Source organism: Apus apus, chromosome 5, assembly GCF_020740795.1.
Source record: "Apus apus isolate bApuApu2 chromosome 5, bApuApu2.pri.cur, whole genome shotgun sequence".
Classification (NCBI taxonomy): domain Eukaryota; kingdom Metazoa; phylum Chordata; class Aves; order Apodiformes; family Apodidae; genus Apus; species Apus apus.
The window spans coordinates 56103556-56125026 of NC_067286.1; the positions used below are offsets into that span (position 1 = coordinate 56103556).

Below are 21471 nucleotides of genomic sequence, written 5' to 3' on the forward strand. Positions count from 1 at the left end.
CATGATTAGTGTGCTACATTGAATTTCATGGATTTTTGCTCACTGTTGCCTAGATTTCCCTTGGGTCCTCTAGCCCAAACCATTGTGTTCTTAGTAAATTAAATGTGAAATCACAGCAATATACTTATAAATCCACTATCACCTGTATGGTGCATTAATAAAGGAGTCCAGTGCAACCTGTACAGCATCACCTTGCAGCCTGGGATGCATGCACTGGGAAGGCCTTTTCCCCCAAGGAGATGGCAGCTGCCTGCTGTGTCCCTGCTTTCCTGTCCAACCTTCTCTCCACTTGCAGAGGGGATCCAGGACAGAAGGACTGTGGGAGCCCAGTGCTGCTCATCCCAATTCAGAGCACAGCAGGGGATGGATTTAGGCTTTTGGCTTGCAGAGCCAGGGATGCCTCACTCCATGGACAGTTATGGAAGAGGATGCATTGCCATGCAGTAACCCCCCACCCTGCTTGGGGACTTGGATTCAATCCCCTGCCCCTTGGCTGGCTCCCCACCCAGGGAGATTCAAGCCTTCCCTCACCCTGCCTTGGGGAGGGAGTGGGTGTTTAAAGAGGAGCCTGTTTGAAGTGGCCCTGATGGAAATGGGGTTATTTCAGAGGTACAGTAATGGCTGTCTGGTTATCTGCAGCCAGGGTTCTGTGGCAGGGAGATAAGATATTTATTAAGAGACCCATTTTAATGCTCGGGGATCGCTTTCAGAGGGCCCAAGAAAAATGGACTTTATCTAGTCTATTATTATGTACAGTCACCCCATTGATGTTTTACTTTAGTTTAGACACCATGAATAAAAGCTAATAACTTTCTCTTTGGCTTGTTTATCGGCAAGACACCTGAGGGCAGTGGGGTGGGGAGATACTTTAACAGAGGTGATTGAGCAGAGACCTTCCAGGATTAGGGGTGAGGTTGGGGCTGCACAGAGACCCTCAGAGCCTAATGTTCAGGGCATATTTTAGACCCAGACCTTCCCAGAGTCTTTGCCAAGAGCCTGTGAAGAGGGGCAAACTATGGTGGGGAAGGGAGGTCTGGTGGGCTGAAGTTGGCCTGGGCACAGGGACGAGCTGTGCTTATCTTGGCGCCAGACCAGTGTGAAGTGAGGGCTTAAATTTGGGTTGGGCTGAAGATGTGGTGGATGGAACAGATGGTTCAGGCTCTCTCCAAAGCAGGCAACAGGCCTCTCTGGCCTGGCCATATTTGTCTCTGCCCTTGGATTTTTCAAGACTTTTTCCTCAACACATGGTAAATGACATTTTATGCTCTGGACTCTGATGATGGGCACTTCTCTATTGCTTGTGGAGTACCTGTGCTGAGAACCTTTGTGGGACACACTTTATTTGGACACCTGTTGTATATAATTTTGCTTGAATTGCTTTTCCTTCTGCCCTCTCCATTACCCTTCTCTTCCCACCTCTTTGGTACCATGACACCTTTCAAGGGGCTATCTTCCAGGACAGGAGAACGTCCCATCTGTGTAGGGGAGGGTGGTGAAGTTCTTCACATGAGGAGTGGTACACAAAGAGGCAGGAAGAAAGGACAGGATTGGGGGAGCGGGTGGTGGTGAGAGGGTGAGTCTGTGCAAGGTGGTACAAGGGCTAGGCCCCTGTAGACTCCATGCAGGTGGTTTCAGGGATCAGCTGACACATTGGCACATCTCTGGTCTAAGATGCCTACATCAGGAAGGAACACAATAAGGAGCCAAATAAATCCTTGCCCCTTTGCTGCAAGGATCTCACCATTCCTTTCCTCCATCCCAGCATGCCTCTTGTGTCTGCCTCTGACACCTGTATTCCACCTGCATCATACAGAGGCAGCCATTAACCCACCTCCCTCATCTAACACACAGGCTCATCATTAGCTTCTTCTCCTCTCCTCTCCTCTCCTCTCCTCTCCTCTCCTCTCCTCTCCTCTCCTCTCCTCTCCTCTCCTCTCCTCTCCTCTCCTCTCCTCTCCTCTCCTCTCCTCTCGCCTCTCTTTCCTTCCTTCCTTCCTTCCTTCCTTCCTTCCTTCCTTCCTTCCTTCCTTCCTTCCTTCCTTCCTTCCTTCCTTCCTTCCTTCCTTCCTTCCTTCCTTCCTTCCTTCCTTCCTTCCTTCCTTCCTTCCTTCCTTCCTTCCTTCCTTCCTTCCTTCCTTCCTTCCTTCCTTCCTTCCTTCCTTCCTTCCTTCCTTCCTTCCTTCCTTCCTTCCTTCCTTCCTTCCTTCCTTCCTTCCTTCCTCCCTCCCTCCCTCCCTCCCTCCCTCCCTCCCTCCCTCCCTCCCCCTTCCCATTCTCCTTTCCATCCCTCCTTTTCTCCGTCCCCTCCATCCGTCTCTCCCTCCGCGCCCCGCAGCACCCCTGGCCCCGCAGCGCACCCCCTTTCTCCCCGGCACAAGTCATGCTGCGGGGCAGGACCTAAACCCTGCCCAGAGCGCAGACCCAGACCTGCCGCTGCTCCCCATCCCCTCCCGCAGCAGTTCCTGGTGTCCGGCGGGCGCGGAGCCCGCGGAGCGGTGCGCACTGCCCCGCGGAGCGCAGCTAAACAGATTATTCAACTCACTCTCACTGCAGGCATTATGCCGCGGGATAACGCTTTTGTCCGGGGGTGAATTATTTGTTTAGCGGGAAAACACACGAGAAGGGATTAACGGTCTGCCCAGAAACCCCCTCCCCCGCTTTGCCGATCCATCCCGCCCACCCCGACGGGACCGGCCTCGCCCCCCGGTGCAAGAGCATTGCCCCGGCCCCCAGGCAGGGACACGAGTGGGGACACGCGTTCGTGGAGGTGGGGGAGGTGGCCTGCAGGGAGAGCTGCCCGCGGGCAGCCATCAGGGACCTGCTTCTCGGCTGCTCCCTCGATGAGGAGGAGCTCGGTCCCTCGCCACCGCCCTCACCCCCTGCAAATGAAATTAAGCAGAGGGGAAAAAAGTGGGGAAAGCTTTTCACAGGAGTGAAAGGCCGGATCCCTTCCGGAAAGTGCTTCACTTCTGCTCCCTCAGACTTTCCTTTATTTTCCTTTCTTTCTTGCTTCACTTCTGCTCCCTCAGGCTTTCCTTTACCATCCTTTCTTTCTTCTTTTTTTTTAAATGCATGTCTTTTTCCCCTCCTAAACCGACTTCACTGGCAGCTTTTCCCTCCTTGAGCTCACCCCGGAGGAGGAGGAGAAGGAGGAGGGAAAAGAAACCCATCAGAAACCAACCCCACCAACACAGCCACTAAACCCACCCAGCAGTGGATGGGGGGAGGCAGGAGGCTCGCAGTGCGGGCTCCTGGCCAGCGGGTGGTGGGAGCCCCCTCGCTCGGCGAGCTGATGGCCGGCGGCGGGGGAGCAGGGCGCTGCCGGCCCCGCGTACCCACCGCAGCCCCGGTCCCGCCCGCGGGGCCCGCGGGGCGCTGAGCGGGACCCGCACCGTGCTCGCTCGTCAGGCAAGGTGCGCTGGAGGGGGGATAGAGCAGGAGGGAGGGAGGGAGAGCGGCAGAGAGAGGCAGTGAGAGGCAGGGAGGCTGGTGGGTCTGCCCGGCTGCTGGCTACCTCACCCCGGCAGCACGCATCCTGGCAGATGACGGAGTAACTCACCCGCGTCTGCCTTTCTTCTTCCCCCCGCTTCTTTTTTAAGGGGTGGGAAGTATTTGCTGTTTTATCCTTTTTTTTTTTTTTTTTTTTTTTTTTTTTTTTTCCCCCTCTGTGTGTGTGTATACAAATACATCGCCTCCGCTCAGGGAGCCGGATATTTCCAACCCCAAACTATGGCTTTTCAAAAATCGCCCGATGCCTCCAACGCCACGAGGAAAAATCCCAGCCTGCTGGAGATCGGAGCCTTGTGCTTGGACTCGGAGATCATCTTCGGCTTCACCAGTCACCTCCTGCGGAGGAAAGCCAAGGTAAAAGGACCTTGCCCCGGCCCCGGGGGGCACGGGCAGGCAGGGGACTCGGGCGGGGAGGGGGGCAGCTGTCTGCTCTGCCCCGGGCCGCCTCACGGGCAGGGTATGTCAAACTCCTCGGTGCGAAGTTGGCGGCGGGCGTGCCGGGGCAGCTTTCAGCACCACGAACAGTCCTGGCGGCTCCGCGGAGCAACGCGGAGCGGCGCGGGGGGACGGCGCTGCCCTGCTCGCTCCCGGGGACCCAGCCCCCCCGCCGCCCACCCCGAGCACCGCGATGTCTAGTATGTCCCCGGCTTCAAAAGTGCATGGAAGCATCGCGTCCCGGCTTTTTCAGGAGGGTTGCCTTTCTTTTTTTTTTACTTAGTAGGAAAAGGAGGTGGTTCGGCCCCAGCGCCGGCCGGGGAGCACACCCCTTTTGCCCTCCCCCCCCTCGCCCCGTCCAACCTGACACTCGGAGCCGAGGAAGGGTTTTGCAGCCGTTATTCGGGCACATGGAATTTCGAAGCAAGTTGCCGGGAGACCTACAGAGTCCCGAGCAGGCGAGAAAAGGGAGCCGGCGCGCACCGCATGTGTCCGCGGCGGTTCCGCTTCCCCGCCCGCCCCCCCAGGCGAAAGGGACGAGAGGGACAAACAGTAGCCCCCGGGCAGCAGCCCGTGCTCGCCCTGTGCCTTCTCTTCACCTCCCCACCCAAACTTTTCTCGGGCTGCAGGCGGGCGGGCCGGGCAGGCAGGGGGCAGGGGCCGCAATGCCCCCCCAGGCGTTCTGGCTGCGGGGCGGGGGCGCGCATGGCCCCAGCCCTCCCCCGGGGCACGCACCCGTTTGGTTGGGCGGGGACGGGGAGCTTCAGACACGTGCTCGGGAGAGCCGGAAAAGTTTGAGCGGCCAGGGAAGGGGCATCTCGGGGAAGTAGATTCCTCCCCCCTCCACATATTTTTTCCCACTCTTTGTGCTCGGCGCTGCTCACATCACCGCAGGCCCCACCCCAAGGTTCAGTGCCACCAGCACCCACCCGCGCTGTGGCGGGGAAGGACACAAGGACCCGCGTTTTTGCATGGCGGGGGTAAAGCCACCGCTGCCGTTATCTCCCGGCGCGGCCCCGCCGCCCTCCCGCGGGGCTCCGGCTCCATCCCGGGCGGGACCGGGCGCTCCCGTGTGCAGCGCCGCGGCGGCGCCGGCAGGTGGCGCTGTGGTCACAGGGACGGCGGCGCCGAACCCGCGGGGTCGCTCCGCGGGGCCCGGGCACGTCTCGGCTCGGCCCCTGCCCACCGCAACCCGCCCGGCCGCTGCGGGGGCACCGGGCAGGAATGACAAACAGTGCCGCACAGTCCTCTCTCTGGGGGAAAAAAAAAAAAAAAAGCCCTTTAAAAAAATAAAAAGTGCTAAATATACGAGCCAGAGCGGCAGCCAAGTAGACAATTAGCTGCGAACGTTAATTTATCCATCTGTCAGGTCAGTTTTCGCATGTAGGAACATCCCATCGCACTCGCCGAGCGGCTGGGGAGCCGGCCTCCGGGGGTGGGAGGGGGAGCTGTGCCCCGCGGCACCGCGCATCTGCCCCCTGTCCGTCCCCCCCGCTCAGGGTAGCACCAGCGGCTGGGGCGGAGGGGGAAGCGAGTCCCCGCCAGTCCCCTGACACCCTCTGCCAGTTGCTCGACCCCCGTTTGCGGCTGGTCCGCACCCGCAGCGCCCGCAGCAGGCGCCGACGCCTGCGCGGCTTTCCTGGCCCCGCGCACCGCGGAGGGACCGGCACCCCCAGCCCGAACCTTTTTTCCCCCCTCCCGACGAACTTGGGTACTCGGGTGTGAAGGAGGCAACCGCCGAAGCGCCCACGGTTTAGTCACACCGTTTTGGGACTATCCTGTAGGGTCGCTATGGAGAAGCATCTCATTCCGCACCCCCCACACCCCAAACCTAAACCCCATCCCGCCCTGGCCGAAGCTTCCCCGCCTCGCTTACCCCATCCCACCCGCCCCCGCCCAGCCCAGCCCCTCCTCTCCTGCCCTCCGAGCACTTTTCCAGTTTTTTTTTCCGACGTGCTCCCGGTCCTTCCCCGTACCGCCGTGGGGAGCTCACTCCGCCTCCCTCTCCCAACCCAAACTTCACTCCCTTCTCATCATGGGAAGCAACATCACCTAGCGCGGCAGCCCGGACGGCGGGGAACGGGCGAGATCACTGCGGGCAGTCCCGGATCCCCGCCTCACCATGGGCACGGCGGGCCGGCCGCGCCGCCGGGCACCGCACTAGCAGAGCGGGGCGCGGGGCAGGGGCGCATCCCCCGCGGTCATGATCGCGGCCGCCGGCAGGAAGGGTCTGGGACCCGAGCTCCGGGCGCCGGGGGTAAGTTATCGCCACACTCCTCCCCGCATTTGGGCTGGTTTTTTTTTTTGTATTACTTTTTTTTTTTTTTTTTTTTTCCCCGCGAGGGGGGTGGGTGGGAGCCGCGTTGCCCTCCACGACCCGCGGCGCTGAGCTCTGCTCTCTCCGCAGGTGGCGGAGGGGAGCGCGGCGCGGGAGCTCTCCCCGCGGAAGAGGCCGCCGGCCGCCGCCGAGGAGGAGCGCTGCGCCAGCCGCCCGCCGCCCGAGGGAGCGGGGGCCGCCGCGGGGGCCGAGCCGCGGCCGCTGGAGCGGGGCTGGTGCCGGAGCTGCCAGGCCCAGCTGGCCGAGCTGAGGAGGCAGGCGGCACGGCTGGCAGCCGGCGGCTGGCCGCCCAACGCCCCGCCGGTAAGTGCGCCCGCACAGCGCCCAGCATCGCCGGGTGGTTGCGGGGAGGGCGAGGTGGGTGGGTATTGGGGTGCGGGGGATGCGGGGGCCGCGGGAGCCTGGCCCCCAGCCCGGCCGGGGTCAGGTGTACATCCCTGCGGTTTTGAGAGGGGAGCGTGACAGCAAAGCAGGCGATTTTCCGTCCCAGGAGGCTTCTTCAGAAGTTCAAGGATTTCCTATCCCGGGCTTTAGAAAAGGCGAAACTGTGCGGCTGGGCGCTCACCCTCTGTTACAGTCACCGGCTGCCAGAAACAGTTAAAATAAATAATAGCGAGTTTGGCAAGAGGAGCGGGAGAGCGGAGGAGAGGCTGTGCGGTGCCGTGTGGGATGCGGGCTCGGTGGAGCTCGGAGTCGTTCTGGGAGCCCCGGTGCCAAACGAGCTCCTCACCCCGCTCTGCCGGGGCTGCTCCCGCTGCCCTGTGCCTCCCAGCCCCTGTGACAGCGGTTCGGGGATGCCGGCTGGGTGCTGCAGATGGGCTTTGCAGCGCCCTCGTCCTAACTCTGAGAAGCTGCCGGTAGCAGCGGTTCAGCTCCTCCTTCCGAAGAGCACGTAAAATGCAGCTGGAAATCACACACTCGCGTTTGGGGAGCTGGAGGGAAGTTTGAGCGGGATGGTTTCGCTGGGCTTTTGCTGTCTGGGTGCTTGAATGTACCTCCCTTGCTGAGGGGCTCATGCCAGTCCTTAGTGTCACCTTGGGCGAGCCAGGGCTGTGTCATTTTTCTCCAGGTTGTGCCTCACAGCGGCTCTTCGTGTCTGGTAGTGAAGGGAGAAAGTGCGTGCTCATGCACACCAGAGGTTTCCTTTAACACTTGTGCAGCTTTATTTGCATGTATTGTTGTCTGCACAGTTTTTCCTTTCCTTATTTGCTGTATATCGCAGGTCTTTATTATTTCTGCCCCTTTTCATTTAGTTGGACTCTTTGAAACTAAACTTTTAAAAGGTGATACAGGTGAAAAAAACAGTCTTGATACAGTGTCTTGCTTAGACACCTGAAGAGATCCCTGAGAATTAGCTGATGAGGCAAAAATGCAACAGGAGACCCTGAGATTCTGTTTCAGGGCACACAAAATGTGTGTTAGGTTTTTGATAACATTTGGAAGTAACGTATTGTTTTCTAAACAATGCTTATCTGGATGTTTGAAATAATGGGGGGGGAGGGTCTGAAGAGGAAACCAAACCCTACTGACCTTCATTTTCATTCAAAGAGTTCCTGTATGATCTACAGAATTCCCATTGAATCTAAATATAGTTTTGTTTGGAAGTGCATTGTGGAGCAGTGTCCGAATGCACAGCGAGGTTTGTGTTTTGAGGCCGGATCCAAAGCCCTTTGAAATCAACAGGAGTCTCACTATTGACTTGCTGGGTTTGGAGTGGGCTCTGATTTCTGTGGTGTAAAAGGTCACGTATCTTATCTCCTTGAATTCAGGACTGCAAGACCTTTTCTTTTCTGGATTGCTGCAAATAGTGGGAAGGAGTTTAATTTCTTCTTGTAAAGTGCCATGTGATAGGCTTCAGGAAGGAGCCCTAAACCCCTCTTCCCTTTGTTGTGGTGGGCCTCTGCCCTGAAGAATAGTGTCCTATCTGGGAGTGAATCTGTCATGGGAAGAAAAAAAAGCCGCCAGTGCAGGAGAGTCAGGGGGCCTTGGCCAGGTGTTCAGGTGAGGAGACCTGTGAGCAAAGGCCTGTTTGTGTGGTCTCCTTCCTGCAAGTCTCAGGGGACTTCCTTGATAAGCACTCGATGATGGGTAAATTAATCCTTCCTTTCTGCAGAGTTTCAAAGCATGCCTAGGAACGTAATAAAATAGTAGTCATCACAGTGTCAGAACCTCGACAGACCTGATTGCAGAGTAACAGATACCTGGAGTTTACTTATTGAGTAGCATACAGTATCTTAGATGTTTCAATTAAAAAAAAAAAACAAGCAACAAACCCCACAACATTTTCTAACGCTTGTGAGACCTTTAGCCTAGTGGCAAGCTCAAACCCCCACTTCTTCTGGTGTAGTGAGCAACTCCTCAGGAAGGAAGATGCAATAAACAGTCCTACTTACTGCCTTCTGAGTGTGAAGTAGGTTAGCAGGAGATAACAGGGGTTCAGCTACTCAGCTGCTGGGAATTGGCCTTGCAGTGGGAATCTGATGCAATATGCTGGCAGGTTGAGCACTGTGTAATGTTTGTGCCAGAAAGGCAGCTTGCCTTTTATTTTTTTTTTCCTTCCTTTCTTGTTTAATTATATAACAAGACATCTGAAAAAGCAGCTCCTCTCTGTAAGAGCTTCAAGCCCATACAATAAAAATCCAAAGAGTTTCTTACAAGCTTGTCTGACGTACTGTCAAGCTAAGCAACTACTGGATGAGTAAACACCAGAAGGCTAGTGCTTGGAGCATACTGTTCTCAAAGGATTTACCTCCTTTGCCATAATAATTAAGAGATCTTTCAGCACAGATTCAGAAAGATTTCCACACCTGGTTGAAAACCCTTTGGAAAGGTGGGTGGATGACTCAGAGATGAAAGAAGGGCTAGTTTCCTGCTGTTGATATCTTTCCTGATGAAAGAGAGGAGGTGTATTCTCATGCGTGGGGCAGCTGACAAGGGATTGAATTCACCTTAGAATAAAAAGGCAATTTACTGTTTGCAGGGATAACAAATCTAATTGCTTTAGAGGGCTATGATTCATACCGTTTATGTGTTGATGTCCTTTCAATTAGATGTATTTAAAATATATAAATAATTTAAAGTTTCGGTGCTCAGATGATGTGCATTGATTACAGAATACTGGTAGTTGTTTGTGTCTCTTCAAAGTTCTCCAAATCTCTGTGGACAGCTGATAAAAAGATACAGCTCTTTGCTTGTGTTAAAACTCTTAAAGAGTTCTCTCATGTGCAAGATTTACTGCCCCCTACGCTGTCAATTCCCTTCTTTTAACTGCCGCTGCCTTTACAGTTTGCTGCCACAGTGAGGCCTGTGTGTGAACCAAAACGTGATTTCATCAAGCAAAGATGGAAACGAACAACATTTAATCAGAAATTATTCCAGATTAGCATTTTGGTATTGCAGTATCAGCATCAGTTGCCAGGTCATGTCCTGAAGTAGTGGAAGGAGAGGGGAAAAAAACCAACCCAAACACTGCATTGGTTTATCCCTAATTAAAAATTCTGTATGTGCCTTGCAGGCTGTGTCCCCGGGGAGCTGGTAATGGGATACAGAATCTCCTACCTCCAGGGTTCTGGCTGGAGTGGAGAGCAGGTTGTTTTGCTTGGAAGTTGTTGCTGTTGGCAGCTGTGGGACAGTCCATGGGAAATGAGTTGGTGGTCTCTGTCTCCCTCCCAGTTGGCAAATAGCCTTGTCACAAAACCACCAGAACAATTACTGCTAATTGGCATCACTGTTGGCAGTTTCACAGGAGAGGCCGTGGAATGAATGGGGACATAGATTAAATTAGTAATAATAATACTTAGCACCTAAAATCTTCACAGTGCTTCACGAATGCTAATTAATCAATTTGTGTGATGCCCCTATTGGGTAACTGGAATGTGCTATTGTTTCTAAAGAGGTGTGTGTCTGAGCAGGGTGGGTGGCTCTGAAAGGAAGGGGATGGGCAGGCACTGACCAATATGAGAGATGTGCTCCTGCAGCTGCATCGCTGGGACTAAGCTCTGTGCTCCCCCTAGTGCAGGCAATAGCCTTAAGGATATATGGGTACTGTAAAATGGTTTTAGCTAATTCCTTATGAGCAAGGGAAGAAAACTCTTGATCTGAGGAATGTATGCACTGGTACACAGCTAAATCCACAGAAGGGTTTTACATGGGTATAAGTATTTTGGTCACAGGAAAGTAATAATCATACCCAGTTATAATGGAATAAAAGAATTTTCTTAATCAGTGTTAAAAAGAGGCCAAGATCAGAGAAGTTCACTTCGGAAGTGATTAGCATTGAGGATTTGGTTTCTCCCAGCCAAGGGATTCAGACACCTCGTTTCTCTTGTCTCCATCCACCCTCACCCTGACCCCCCCCAGTCTGTACCTGCTGCCAGTGGGGGTGGGTGTTGGAGGGAGCATTCAAGGGGGCAGAAACACTCATACCGTAATGGTAGCTTGAGTCCAACCACGTCCTTGCTGTCAGTTTTTGAGAGCTTTGTTTTTAGTTTTCTTTTTCCCTCCTTTTGCATGATTTACAGTGTGTGTTACACGAGGCACATCACTGAACAGCTTCCCAGGAGTTTGAGGGACAAAGGAGTGAGCGTGTGGTCTTTATTGCTGGTGGGTTGGACAATGCTTTTTCTCTAATACCTGAAAAACCTCAGTATTGTCTGTATTCCCAATTGACCAGGTAAGCTGTGGTTGGGCACAGAGAGGCATGCTGCTAGCCCTGGTCTGCAGAGAGCCTTGGTGACCATGACAGGTCAGCCTTTCATTGCTAATAATCCATGAATAATGTGAGGAAGCTAAGCAAGTCCCAGCTGCCCTGTGTCCTTGGCAGGACTCTGTGTTACACCAGCTAGAGTTGGAGGAAGGCCAGCATCTCCAGAAAAACTTGTGGGGGGCAATAACAGTGGCTTTACACACTGTTTACACTGACATGTCTCAGCTGCACAGATGCCACACAGTGCTGATTGAACTCCCACCACACCTGCTTCTGATCAAAGTGGTGCTCTCTGGGTACACCTGTATGTGCTGCTGATTGCATCACCTGAAGGGGAGATGAAGAACAAAGTTTTGGGAAGGACATGCTCTTTCCTGTGGGTTTCTCCTGTATGCTAAATAACCCCCACATGTTTTCATGAACAGTAGAACCAAGGAAGGACAGTTTTGTAGGATGGATGCTTTGCTCACCTCCTTTGCTCTCCCCATCCTTCTGTATTAATTCCAGCTGTTTCCTCCTTGTCTCTGATGACTTGATAAGAGGCAGCACCATCTCTGGAACTCCACATATACTGTTTGGGTGATAGTAAGCTAGTACTCCCTGGCCATGTGGCTTCTGTCAAACAGTGACAAGTGGGTCTTCCCTAAGGGCACAGTATCAGCAAGGCTAGTAGCAAGGAAAACTTTCATGATCCCTGGCTGCCTCTACCCATGTCCTCACTGTTGTGTGGGCTGTTGGGTGCCTCAGGAGCCTGAGCTGCACATGGAGGAGCTGGGGACAGGGCTTTGTGTCCTCAGTGTTTGCCTGCAGGCTCATGCTTCCCTGAAAGAGCAAGGGTTCAGAGCACTTGAGACTTCTCTCAGCATTTGAGGTGCACAAGGAATAGGTCTAAGCTTTTAGAAGCAAACCCTGACTTTTTGTGGAGATGTTCTTCCTGTGCCTATTGTTTTCTGTTAACATTTCAGTCCTTTCTCCTGAGTGGTGGGATCACCTGGAATTTGAGAGTCCTGGTGGTGATTTAGAAACTCTGTGCTGTGTCTTGCCTAATTTTGGGGTCCTCTGTTACTGAGGGGCTGTTTTTTCTTTTCATGGGTAGCCTTTCTGCAGCTGGGTTGACGTGGATAAGGGGAATGGGGTGGGAGAACTCTGTTTTTACAGATTCTTCTCTAGAGGAATCCAGTTTTTAGGGCTCTCTACAAGCACTACGTGCACCTTAAAATGTTCTATATTTAACACTTCAAAAATGTGTAAGTGGAAAAGTAATGTCGTAGTTAATAAATATGAAACTATGGGGCATTTTTTTGAGATGTACTTTTAATATTTAATTTTGTGAGAGAGGCTCTTGCAGAGACTTGGCTGTGGAGTGCTCCAGGCTATGAGCTCAGATGTGGATTGCAGGTACGTGTGCAGTCTAATAACGGGGTTAGTGACAACACTGTGTCAAATGTGTTGACGTGAGCAGCTCCCTTGTTTCAGTCAGAGCTGGTCCCCCTGCTATATGATAGGCCACAGGAACTAATTGTAATGAGTTTGCTTTGTCATTTAGGATTTTTGAGCATGCCCTTTTAAAGTACAGGTGAGCAGGATTATCTTGCAGTTCAGATGCCGGAGGCAAGGGACCTTCTTACTGGGGGATCTGAAGTGGAGGAGTGGGGATTGTGCAATTAGCTGAAGGTATTGTGGTCTCCCCGGTAGCTGAGGGTAATTAATATTGCTCCAGCTCTTTCTGTAGCTAATTCCTTCAGCACCCTGCCCAATTAGGGAAAAGGGAGGAAACACATAAACCATTTCAAAATCCCAGGGGGTGGAAAAGAGCATCTGCTCCTAACATCTGAGGTTACTTTGAACCTGTTGAAATATGTAGTAGCTGCTTTATTGTTTTTGCCAAGAGTTTCCACCTACAGTGATCCCAACTTCTAACTTGTTCACAGTGAGGCTCTAGGAATCAGTAGTCATCCTCCTCTTCTCTGGCCCACAGCAGCTGATAGTGGCTGTTGCTCTGGACCTGGCACTGCAGGATATTGGAACAGGGATGGCTGAAACCACCGTTAGATTTTTCAGGATCACCCACTGCACCCACAGTTGCTGTGTGGGTTTCCTGCTGCGCGGGTATCCTGGGATAATGGCACTTTGTGGGTCTGAATCCTTCTTCCCACAGTGAGGGTCCCGATGTACAGAAGAGCCAGTTAGTCTCTGGGTTTTCAGCTGGCTGATAGACAACATTGTCATGAAAAGTGAGTGGAGATTTTGCTTCACCCTGGCTAGAGGAGGAGAATCTAACTGGAAACGTGCACGTCTTACTGAAGATTCTTCCATGACGATGCTCTTGCCTTTCTCAAAATTGGATCACCTTGAGGAACTAGATCTATTTGGATATTGCTCACACTGAGTACGGCAGGCAGCTGTCCATTTGAGAGTATTCTATCCTCATTTTTATTTGTTTCCTGGAAATCTGTGGAATTTAACTTGTCTGGATTTGTCTCCCTGTCCTCTGACTTCAGACCTGCAGCACTGGAATAACTATTTTGCATTTACATGTCCAATGTATACCCAAATGGAAGGCATCATCTGTCACTGGCTGTTCTCGTGATCAGGAAATGGCTGATTTCTTTCACAAGTGTCTACTAATTTTGTGTAGTCTTTCAGATGAGTGGTTTATGAGAGAAAATGTGGGCCTTACTTTCAAGATAATAATACCTAATTCTGCCTTTGTTAATAGGAGGAATCATGTCTCATTGCAAAGATGCAAAACCTGAATTTAATCTTGTCACTCACTCTGGGAATTTGGGCAAGCTGCTTAATATCCATGGGCTTTATTTCTCCTTTTCTCAGCAGAGACAAAATACTTCCATCTTTTGTCCATTAAAAAAAACCCACACTTTTTTTTTTTTTCTTTTTTTTGGTGGTGGGTACTCTCTGTTTCTTGTATGGCATCCAGCATAATTGACTGCAGTCCTTAGCAGAGCTGACTGCTCCCATAATATGCATAGTAAGAGTATATAATAACACAAAAGCAGCAGACTGTGACTTGCAGATGAACTTTCAGGCTGGGTGTTGGGGAGGGGGTTCTGGGGCTAGAGTCTCCGCAATAGCAGAAACAGCAAACAAAGCCAGGGACTTCAGATAAACCGTGAAGACAGTAACAGATAGTCCTGAAAATCTGCCAGTTCACCAGGAGGGGGGTGGTGAGGCTGTGGGAGGGGACTGAAGGTGAAGTAGAGCTTGCTTAAGTAGCAGGTATCAGCGGTATCAGCTCAGGGAACATGGATTAGAGCTGTGCTGGTGCTGTCTAAAAGGGGTTTATCTGTTGTGCCTCTCTGTGATGCAGCTAGAAAGCTGCCTTGAGGAAATGTCGTGCGGCCTTGTAAGTCGGGAACTCTTCAGTGGTGTCAGTCCCTCTACTGCAGTTGAAGTTTATGCCTAAGTGTGTTACTTATTAGTTTTTCATTAAAAATGTTTTATTTTTAAATTGAAAAAAAGAATATTTTGCAGAGGAACCCCAAACCAAAGCTTCAGATGATTGCTCCAAGCAAGGGGGGTGGTGGGAATGTGTCACTTGCGGGAGTTATGTATTCTTTGCTAGGATACGTTAAAGTGAATGTAAACTTTTGGTGCACAGTTCTTTGGACTGACTTTGCTTTGAAGCTGCATGAGCTTTTAAGGCATAGCTGGCAGATGTTAATTTTCATGTTGGAGAAAGAATGTTTAAATATAGTAGTATAAATATACCCACCTATTTTAGGCAGTGTAATGCCATTGTTGTGTGTTTGTTTTATCACTAAGAGTCTGACTGTTGTATGCATCACCATAACATACAGTGAATCAGCCAAATCTCAGCACTTGCTCACAAAAAAAAAAGGCTTAGGTGCACACAATTACTCTTTTTCTGAGTCAAGCCATAAAATCAGTCCCTTTGATCAGCATTCCTGGAGTTTGTCAGGCTGCTCTGAGTTTCAGCTGGGGCTGGGCCAGTACTACCATCTATCAGTACCTGTGCAGAGTTGTTTAGAACGCTGCACAGCTATGGGAAAATGATCAATTTTCATTTAGCTCTTTGCAAATCTTCCCCTAATATTGCTGAGGGATTTTACACTGTTTGGTGAATGGGATGGGAAGCCTTCCGTACAAAACTGAAATGTGATACTTCTGGCTAGGCTGGGCATTGACTGGCTCAGCATTAACTGTGAAAGTGAAGCATTAGTCCTGGTTCTCATAGCATTCAAAAGATTATGTTTAAATGTGTTTCCTGTTTTACCACAACATACAATTTGTTACAGCGTGGTTTGTGTTGCTGTCGGTGCGTTTATATTGATCAGTGCTGATTATACTGTAAATAGGCAGTGTTTGGTTTTGTGTTTCAAGTCATTTGGGAAGTTAGATGTACTCAGTTTGTATTGTACTCTTTTCTTTAATTGCTTTGTGTTGTTCTCGCTCTGTTGTGTGTTGTAGCATGTATTTACTCCTTTTGGCACTGCTACTATTCTCCTGGACTTCAGTACAGCAGTCTCCTACAGCTTTGCCTGTAGCTTTATCAAGTACAATATTGTTGCAAGGGTTTGCCTGCTGCTTTTGCATTTTATGTGTCTCCTGAGCAGCTCAGAGGTGGTGGCTGTGCCCAGGGTACATCATGTGGCCCTCAGCAGAGCAGTGCTTCTGGGTGTCCTGGAGGAGGTGAGCCTGGTGGGCTGGCTGAGCTCAATGGCACTGTGCTGATTGGTGGTACCCATCCATTCCCATCCCAGAATAGGATGTGGGGAGCTGTTGTTATCCCTGGACTGTGACATGTCTGCAGGGACTCTGGGATGTGGAAGTTTCAACTGCGGACGGAAACACCATGCAAGTGGCATGTGCCGTCAAGAAATCTGGCTATCCTTGTGGATGGAATTCGTACATAATCCCCAGGTGCGTGCCCTCATGCTGGGTGCATTGTGAGGGAGAGAGGTCTTTCCCTACTGCTGCCTGGCCCTGGGCTATCTGGTCCCAAGGAAACAGTCAGTAGTGATAAGAAATTAATTTGCTCTACAAAATTTGGCCTTTGAAGGATGGAGATGAGGCACAAGTGTCTTTGTTGCTGTCTTTTCTGAGGAATGCGGGTGCTATTTTTCTGGTTGGTGAGCAGAAGATGGAAGGGATGTTTTACCACAAATACTCCTTTTAGAAGTAGTACCTTAGCCTTAATATGAACTACAAGTGCTGCAGAGCTTTCTTAAGCTACGATACCTTGAAAACAGCACTGTGGGTGAAACATGGGCCACAATTTGCCCTGTATCTATTTTGCCTGTAGCTTGTAATTAAATACAAAGTTAAACCCTGAATCTCCAGTTAAAATGTTCAGGTGTTAGTGTATCTTCTGTAACTGTGAATGCAGAAGTGACATGTTTTGGTGTCTGTCTCTGAAGATTTTGTTGCAAAGGTAGGAAAGTGTATTTGACATTCCTCCAACAAGCTCTCACAAGGGTAATTTCGTGTGGATGATTGAGTGGCATGGAAACACTGTAAGATACTGTCCTTTTGTAGGTTTTGTAAAGAGGAGATACAGTGGAAGTAATTCGTAATATGCAGAGACTCAGCAGTCTGCTGAGAGAGCTGCTTTCAGCAATTACTTGTAAAAATAAAGTAAAAAGCATTTATTATTGATATTTCCATTTCACACATTAAGAAATATTTCTTCTGATATTGTTATTTTTTTATTTTTAGGCTCCAAAAGAGTTGTAGAGGAGGACAGATGTGGTGGAGGAAGAAAAATATGAGTTAATGTATTAAGTTTACATATTTTTCATTTGATGGATTTATGGTTTTTAATTACACCTTCATGTCTTGCATTGGGATCCCTGGGGGCCTCTTTTGCATTTCATGCTTATACTCTTATAAATATGGGATGCTTTAACCCTCCACCTTGTGCAGTTTTACTGCTGCTCGACTGGCCTCTGGTAAAGATACTTTTGAGTTTAAAATTGGAGACCTTCACAAAGGGCTAAATGATTAGAAAAGTATGTGTGTGATTTAGAGAGTTTCTCAGCCTGCCATGTTGTGCCCATGAAACAAGGGCTGTGAATGGGTTTCTCTGATGTTTGCATGGAAGGGTGGACTTTGTGCCAGTTTGATCATGAGTAGAAACACCCTGACCTCAGCTTATGGCCTTTCTGGCTCCCTGAGGGGTGTTTGGCAGTGGAAGGTAGCCATGTCTTTGGTAACAACTCTTTGGGGAGCCATGACTGGGTTTAGGGAAGAGTATTTTCAGAAATGTGTTGTCCTGAGTCTGGCTGTACATCCCTCTACTTCTCTCTTCAGTTACATATGACACTGGATTTTCATTTCATAACAGTTTGCATCACAGTTCTTTTATTGACAGTGGAATTGAAAACCTGTGTTAACAGGTGGAAGATGAAACCTGTTGGCACTGCATAGTTTCAGCTGATTTACACTGGTGAAATGAAGAGGGATCCAGACTGCAGAACTGGATTAATGTCTGTATTCCAAATCTGTCTCTCTGTGTAGGTATCAGTACCTCTGTCTGCTTTTTTCCAGCACATCCCCTTCATTTTTCTGTTCAGTGGGAACACAATTGCCTATGTGTGTGTGTGTAAATAGTGCCAGGATTTATTTGGTATAACTAAGACATAGCTTATCGAATAGGCAAAGAACCCGGGCTGATAATATTCAGACTTTACTAAAGAAATTTGCTTTGGAACTATCACTGAGCGTGAATATTCAACCTCAGCTTGAGCCCTTTTTCTCAGATTTGTGCAGTATATCCTTTTATTATTCTGGTCATGGCTGCTCCTAAGCACATGCAGCTCAAGAGCAAAATATCTCTGATTTGTGCTGTAAGACTTTAGTTGGGTTTCAGCTTCTTATTGCCAAGCCTTTTGATGACATGAAAGGTATGTTATACTCAGGGCCGGCTTTTCTGACCTAGCCTGGGTTCTTCCCTGAGCTTTTTATTGCTGTGGGAGGGCCTGACTCTTGTAGGATTGGGTGTAATGAAAAGCGTGGAGTAGATAGCTAAGGAACTGCAATGCAGGATAAACACTTGACCCTGGGAAGTGAGAACACAAAGGCATTGTTCTCTGAGGTGATGCATTGGAAGATGTCTGCTTTTCTTTGTTCTCTTTCTATAGTTTCCTTTTTAGTTCCTCTTGGTAGCCCAGGTTTTTCATTCTTCTTGCCACTGGTGCAACAGCCCTGTTTGCCATTGTTGGAAAGGAGTGTGGGGCATTGTCTTACTAAAGGCTGTACTGCTTCCTTTGGGAGTGGTGAAGGGTCAGATACAGAAGGTTGCCTCACTAAGCATAATGGTACAGAAACAGTTCACCTGCATCTAAAGAAGTGAGCTGAAAAATTTCTGAGATTGTTCACAAGAAGGAATGTAGATTCACTGTGTGAAAAATCAACTTGTTTCTATTACCTCAGCAGGATTCCCTAATCTGTGCAAGAGCAAAGAGTTACAGTAATCCTAAAAGGAGTTAGTTAACCCAGGAGTCTTGTAGCTCAGCTGAGTACAATAGAGGAGTGACATCAGTGAGAGATTAGAATAACCTTATCTTCAAAGACTGTTTACTTAATGGTTGGGGAATCGCTGTGTTTGTAGGTAGAAGTAGGAAGTGTCCTCAGGCAGACTGGAGCTGATAGCATTAAACAGAGCAGTAGTGTTTCTCCTCAAGCATCCTTACTTTACTTGAGTGCTTTTCCCGGTCTGCCAGTTGCCTCTGCTTTTGTGTACACCACCCATACAGAGGTCTTTCAGAGATTGCCAAGGTAATTTTGGATGCTAAGCACTGAACCCAAGCAGTATCCTGGTAGCTTTTGGGTTATTTCTTCTATATCTTACTGACTTCGGCCCTCTATAGGGTAATTATATGGACAGTCTCTAGCCCTCTGGCTCCTTTTTTCATTGTTTGCTTATAATTTTCTTCCAAATTCCTATTGTTTTTCAGGGGAGATGTACTTACAGGGTAGCTCCTGGAAACATACCATACTGTGTCTGTCTGTGGAATGGTGGGGAGGGGAGGGAGAAGGGAGCAGGGTGTTCTGCTTTTCAGGGCTGGGCAATCAGCAGAGTGTCCTGTGGTGGGATGGGGACAGGACATGTGCTGCTGCACAGCACTGGCTTTGCTGGGAACCACATTCTGTCAGGGGAATTAGTCCTTCTGCTAAATGTCCCCAACCAACACCCAAATTGAGTTAACCTGAGGAATCACCTTCTAGGAATCCTGGAGCAGTATCACTTGTAATTTTGTTAGAGATACACATCTCTAAGTTTTCTTTAAAATATTGGTTAGAGGTATTTTAAAATCTTAGGAGTTGAGCAGTGTTACCTAAGCTTGGATAGTTCAGCTATTGCTTATAATCACATGGAAGACTATGTGTGATTGGTTTGGGTTTTTGGGAGGATTCTCATGCAAGACTTGAATCTTTTCTGCAGTGTCCTTTTGACAGCAGTGAAGTTACATCTGTTCTCTAGTAAAAAGGACAATCGGATTTGAACATTGCCATGTAAAAGCTGCAGTAATCTTAATTTGGAGCTTATTGGGGTACGTGTCCTCATGCACATGTTCAGCTTTTTCATTTTTCTCAAGGAAATAATCCTGTGTAAGTGGTCTTTAAAGCCAGTTTGTGCCTCATTGGCATTTTTTTTTTTAAGACAAAGCAGAGATGCAGTGTTCCAGGCAGATATATTTTTGTTCCCATCTGTTTTGAATGCTCATTTGATGTTAAGTCTTTGTTCAATCCAGTCCTATGTCATTAATTACTCCGGAGTAAGTAGGTATGCAGAGCTGGAGGAAATCCTGTTTTAGATGTTCCTATTCTAGCAGAGTCTCAGAAAAACTAACAATAATGCTGCTTGGTGAGGTAATGGGTAGACATAGTAAGAAATAAAAACGTGCTTACTCCTTACTGAAGCAGAAAAATAGCTTATGAAGCATAACATTGTCTTTGATAGGTGTAGATAATCTGACCTGCTTCAAACTGTGGATTAAGGCATTAGCTGGGGCAGCCAAAACAGCTTCTCATAAAGAACCTGTCCCTCTGGTTATAAAGGAGGTGTCAGCAAATGCTAATGAGAATTAAGAAGAAGTGGGAGCCCAGTCATAACCCAGTGAAGTAATTTGAAAGGCTTGTCTTGACTGCAGTGGTCAGTTAATTCCTGTCTTGAGGTGGAGGGTTGCATTGCACAGCTCAGAGCTGGTGCCATGTGGGCACCAGTTCCAGTCAAGGGGGTGACTGGTGCACAGCAAAGCTCTGATGAAGCCTTTAGTTTGTACTTGTCCTCTTTGTGGTCAAGATTGTGTAGGAGAGAGAAAATGGGGCATCACCCAGTGTTTCCTTCTCTTTGCTGAATGAATGAAGTTTAGTAGAACAGAAGTGTTTGTTTTCAAGAAGAATCAGTGTTCCCATAATAAGTCAGATTTCTTAATCAAATTCTTGAGGAAGTCAAGGCTCGATTTAAAGCCTTTGATCTTGGTCAGTAGATGCACAGCACGTAGAAAAATAGGATGAAATTTTGGTAGAAGTTTTAGGTAACTGTTGACTTTTTTTTTTTTTTTTTTGTGAAAAGAAGTGTGGAATGGTGTAATTTTTCCATCAGCCAGCTACTGTAGCAATGTGTGTGAGTACAGTGACACATCCCAGCTCCAGCCTACTCACACTCTGCTCAGGCTTCCCTAGGGATCTAGGGCAGCTCAGCTAGCATGATATTTTTAGATACACTTACCCCATTTAGCATATGCCTTTTGCTCAGCATGCAATTAAAGGCTAATGTGTTGCATGTCTATATACCAGAGCCCTCCTATTGGTGTTCTTTATATAGGTACCAGTTTTTATTTGCCTTACTCTAGTGCATATGCTTCAAGTATTGCTAACCTCTATGTACCTTCATAGGTACATGGCTGTGAAACAGCCAAGGTCCCTTTTCTTTGAGTAAGTAGGCAGAGACATACTTGCTGCATATTTTAAAACCACTTAGAATATATGAACTTATTTAAGAGCTCATGATTTATTTTGTTTTGCTTGATTTGATTCCTTCGATGTCAGCCACTCTGAACAGTTCCTAGGATTTTCCCCGTACATTTGGGAAGTGTCAGCTGATGAAAAGGCAGCTGGCATGCTGAAAGCATTACTCCTGTAAGAATTTGGTGTTTTAGCTGGGAAGAAAGCCCAGTGACAGTTTTTTCCATTTTTCCCTTAAAAGATGCCATCTTGCCCTGTTGGTTTAATAGTGAGAGAACGCTGCAACACGCTCAGCTGTGCAGTGCCCTGCAGGCAGTGAGAGAGACCTGGGGAACGAGACAGATCCCGTGTGTGTAATGGCTGGCACTTGGCTGACCTAAGCTGACAGGTCTGTGCATAGTCCTGGTTCCTGCCCACCAGAAAAGCACCCGATGCAGACGGCTGCTGGGGGCGTGACCCCCTTCGGTGCGTGGGGCGTGCGTGGGCACGTGCCCTCCAACCTCTTCGGTGGGTGCGGCAACCTCCAACGCTT

The 21471-nt window shown here is 49.3% G+C and overlaps 1 protein-coding gene across 1 annotated transcript in view; it reads left to right on the plus strand.

Moving 5' to 3' along the window:
- The first annotated feature begins 5934 nt into the window (after positions 1–5934).
- Positions 5935–21471, plus strand: part of KIF26A (kinesin family member 26A) — a 100362-nt gene continuing 84825 nt past the window's right edge. The window contains exons 1-2 of the mRNA XM_051621869.1: positions 5935–6202; positions 6353–6586. Of these exons, the coding sequence (XP_051477829.1) occupies positions 6149–6202; positions 6353–6586 (288 nt within the window). The 5' untranslated portion in view covers positions 5935–6148. The remainder of the gene's footprint in view (positions 6203–6352; positions 6587–21471) is intronic.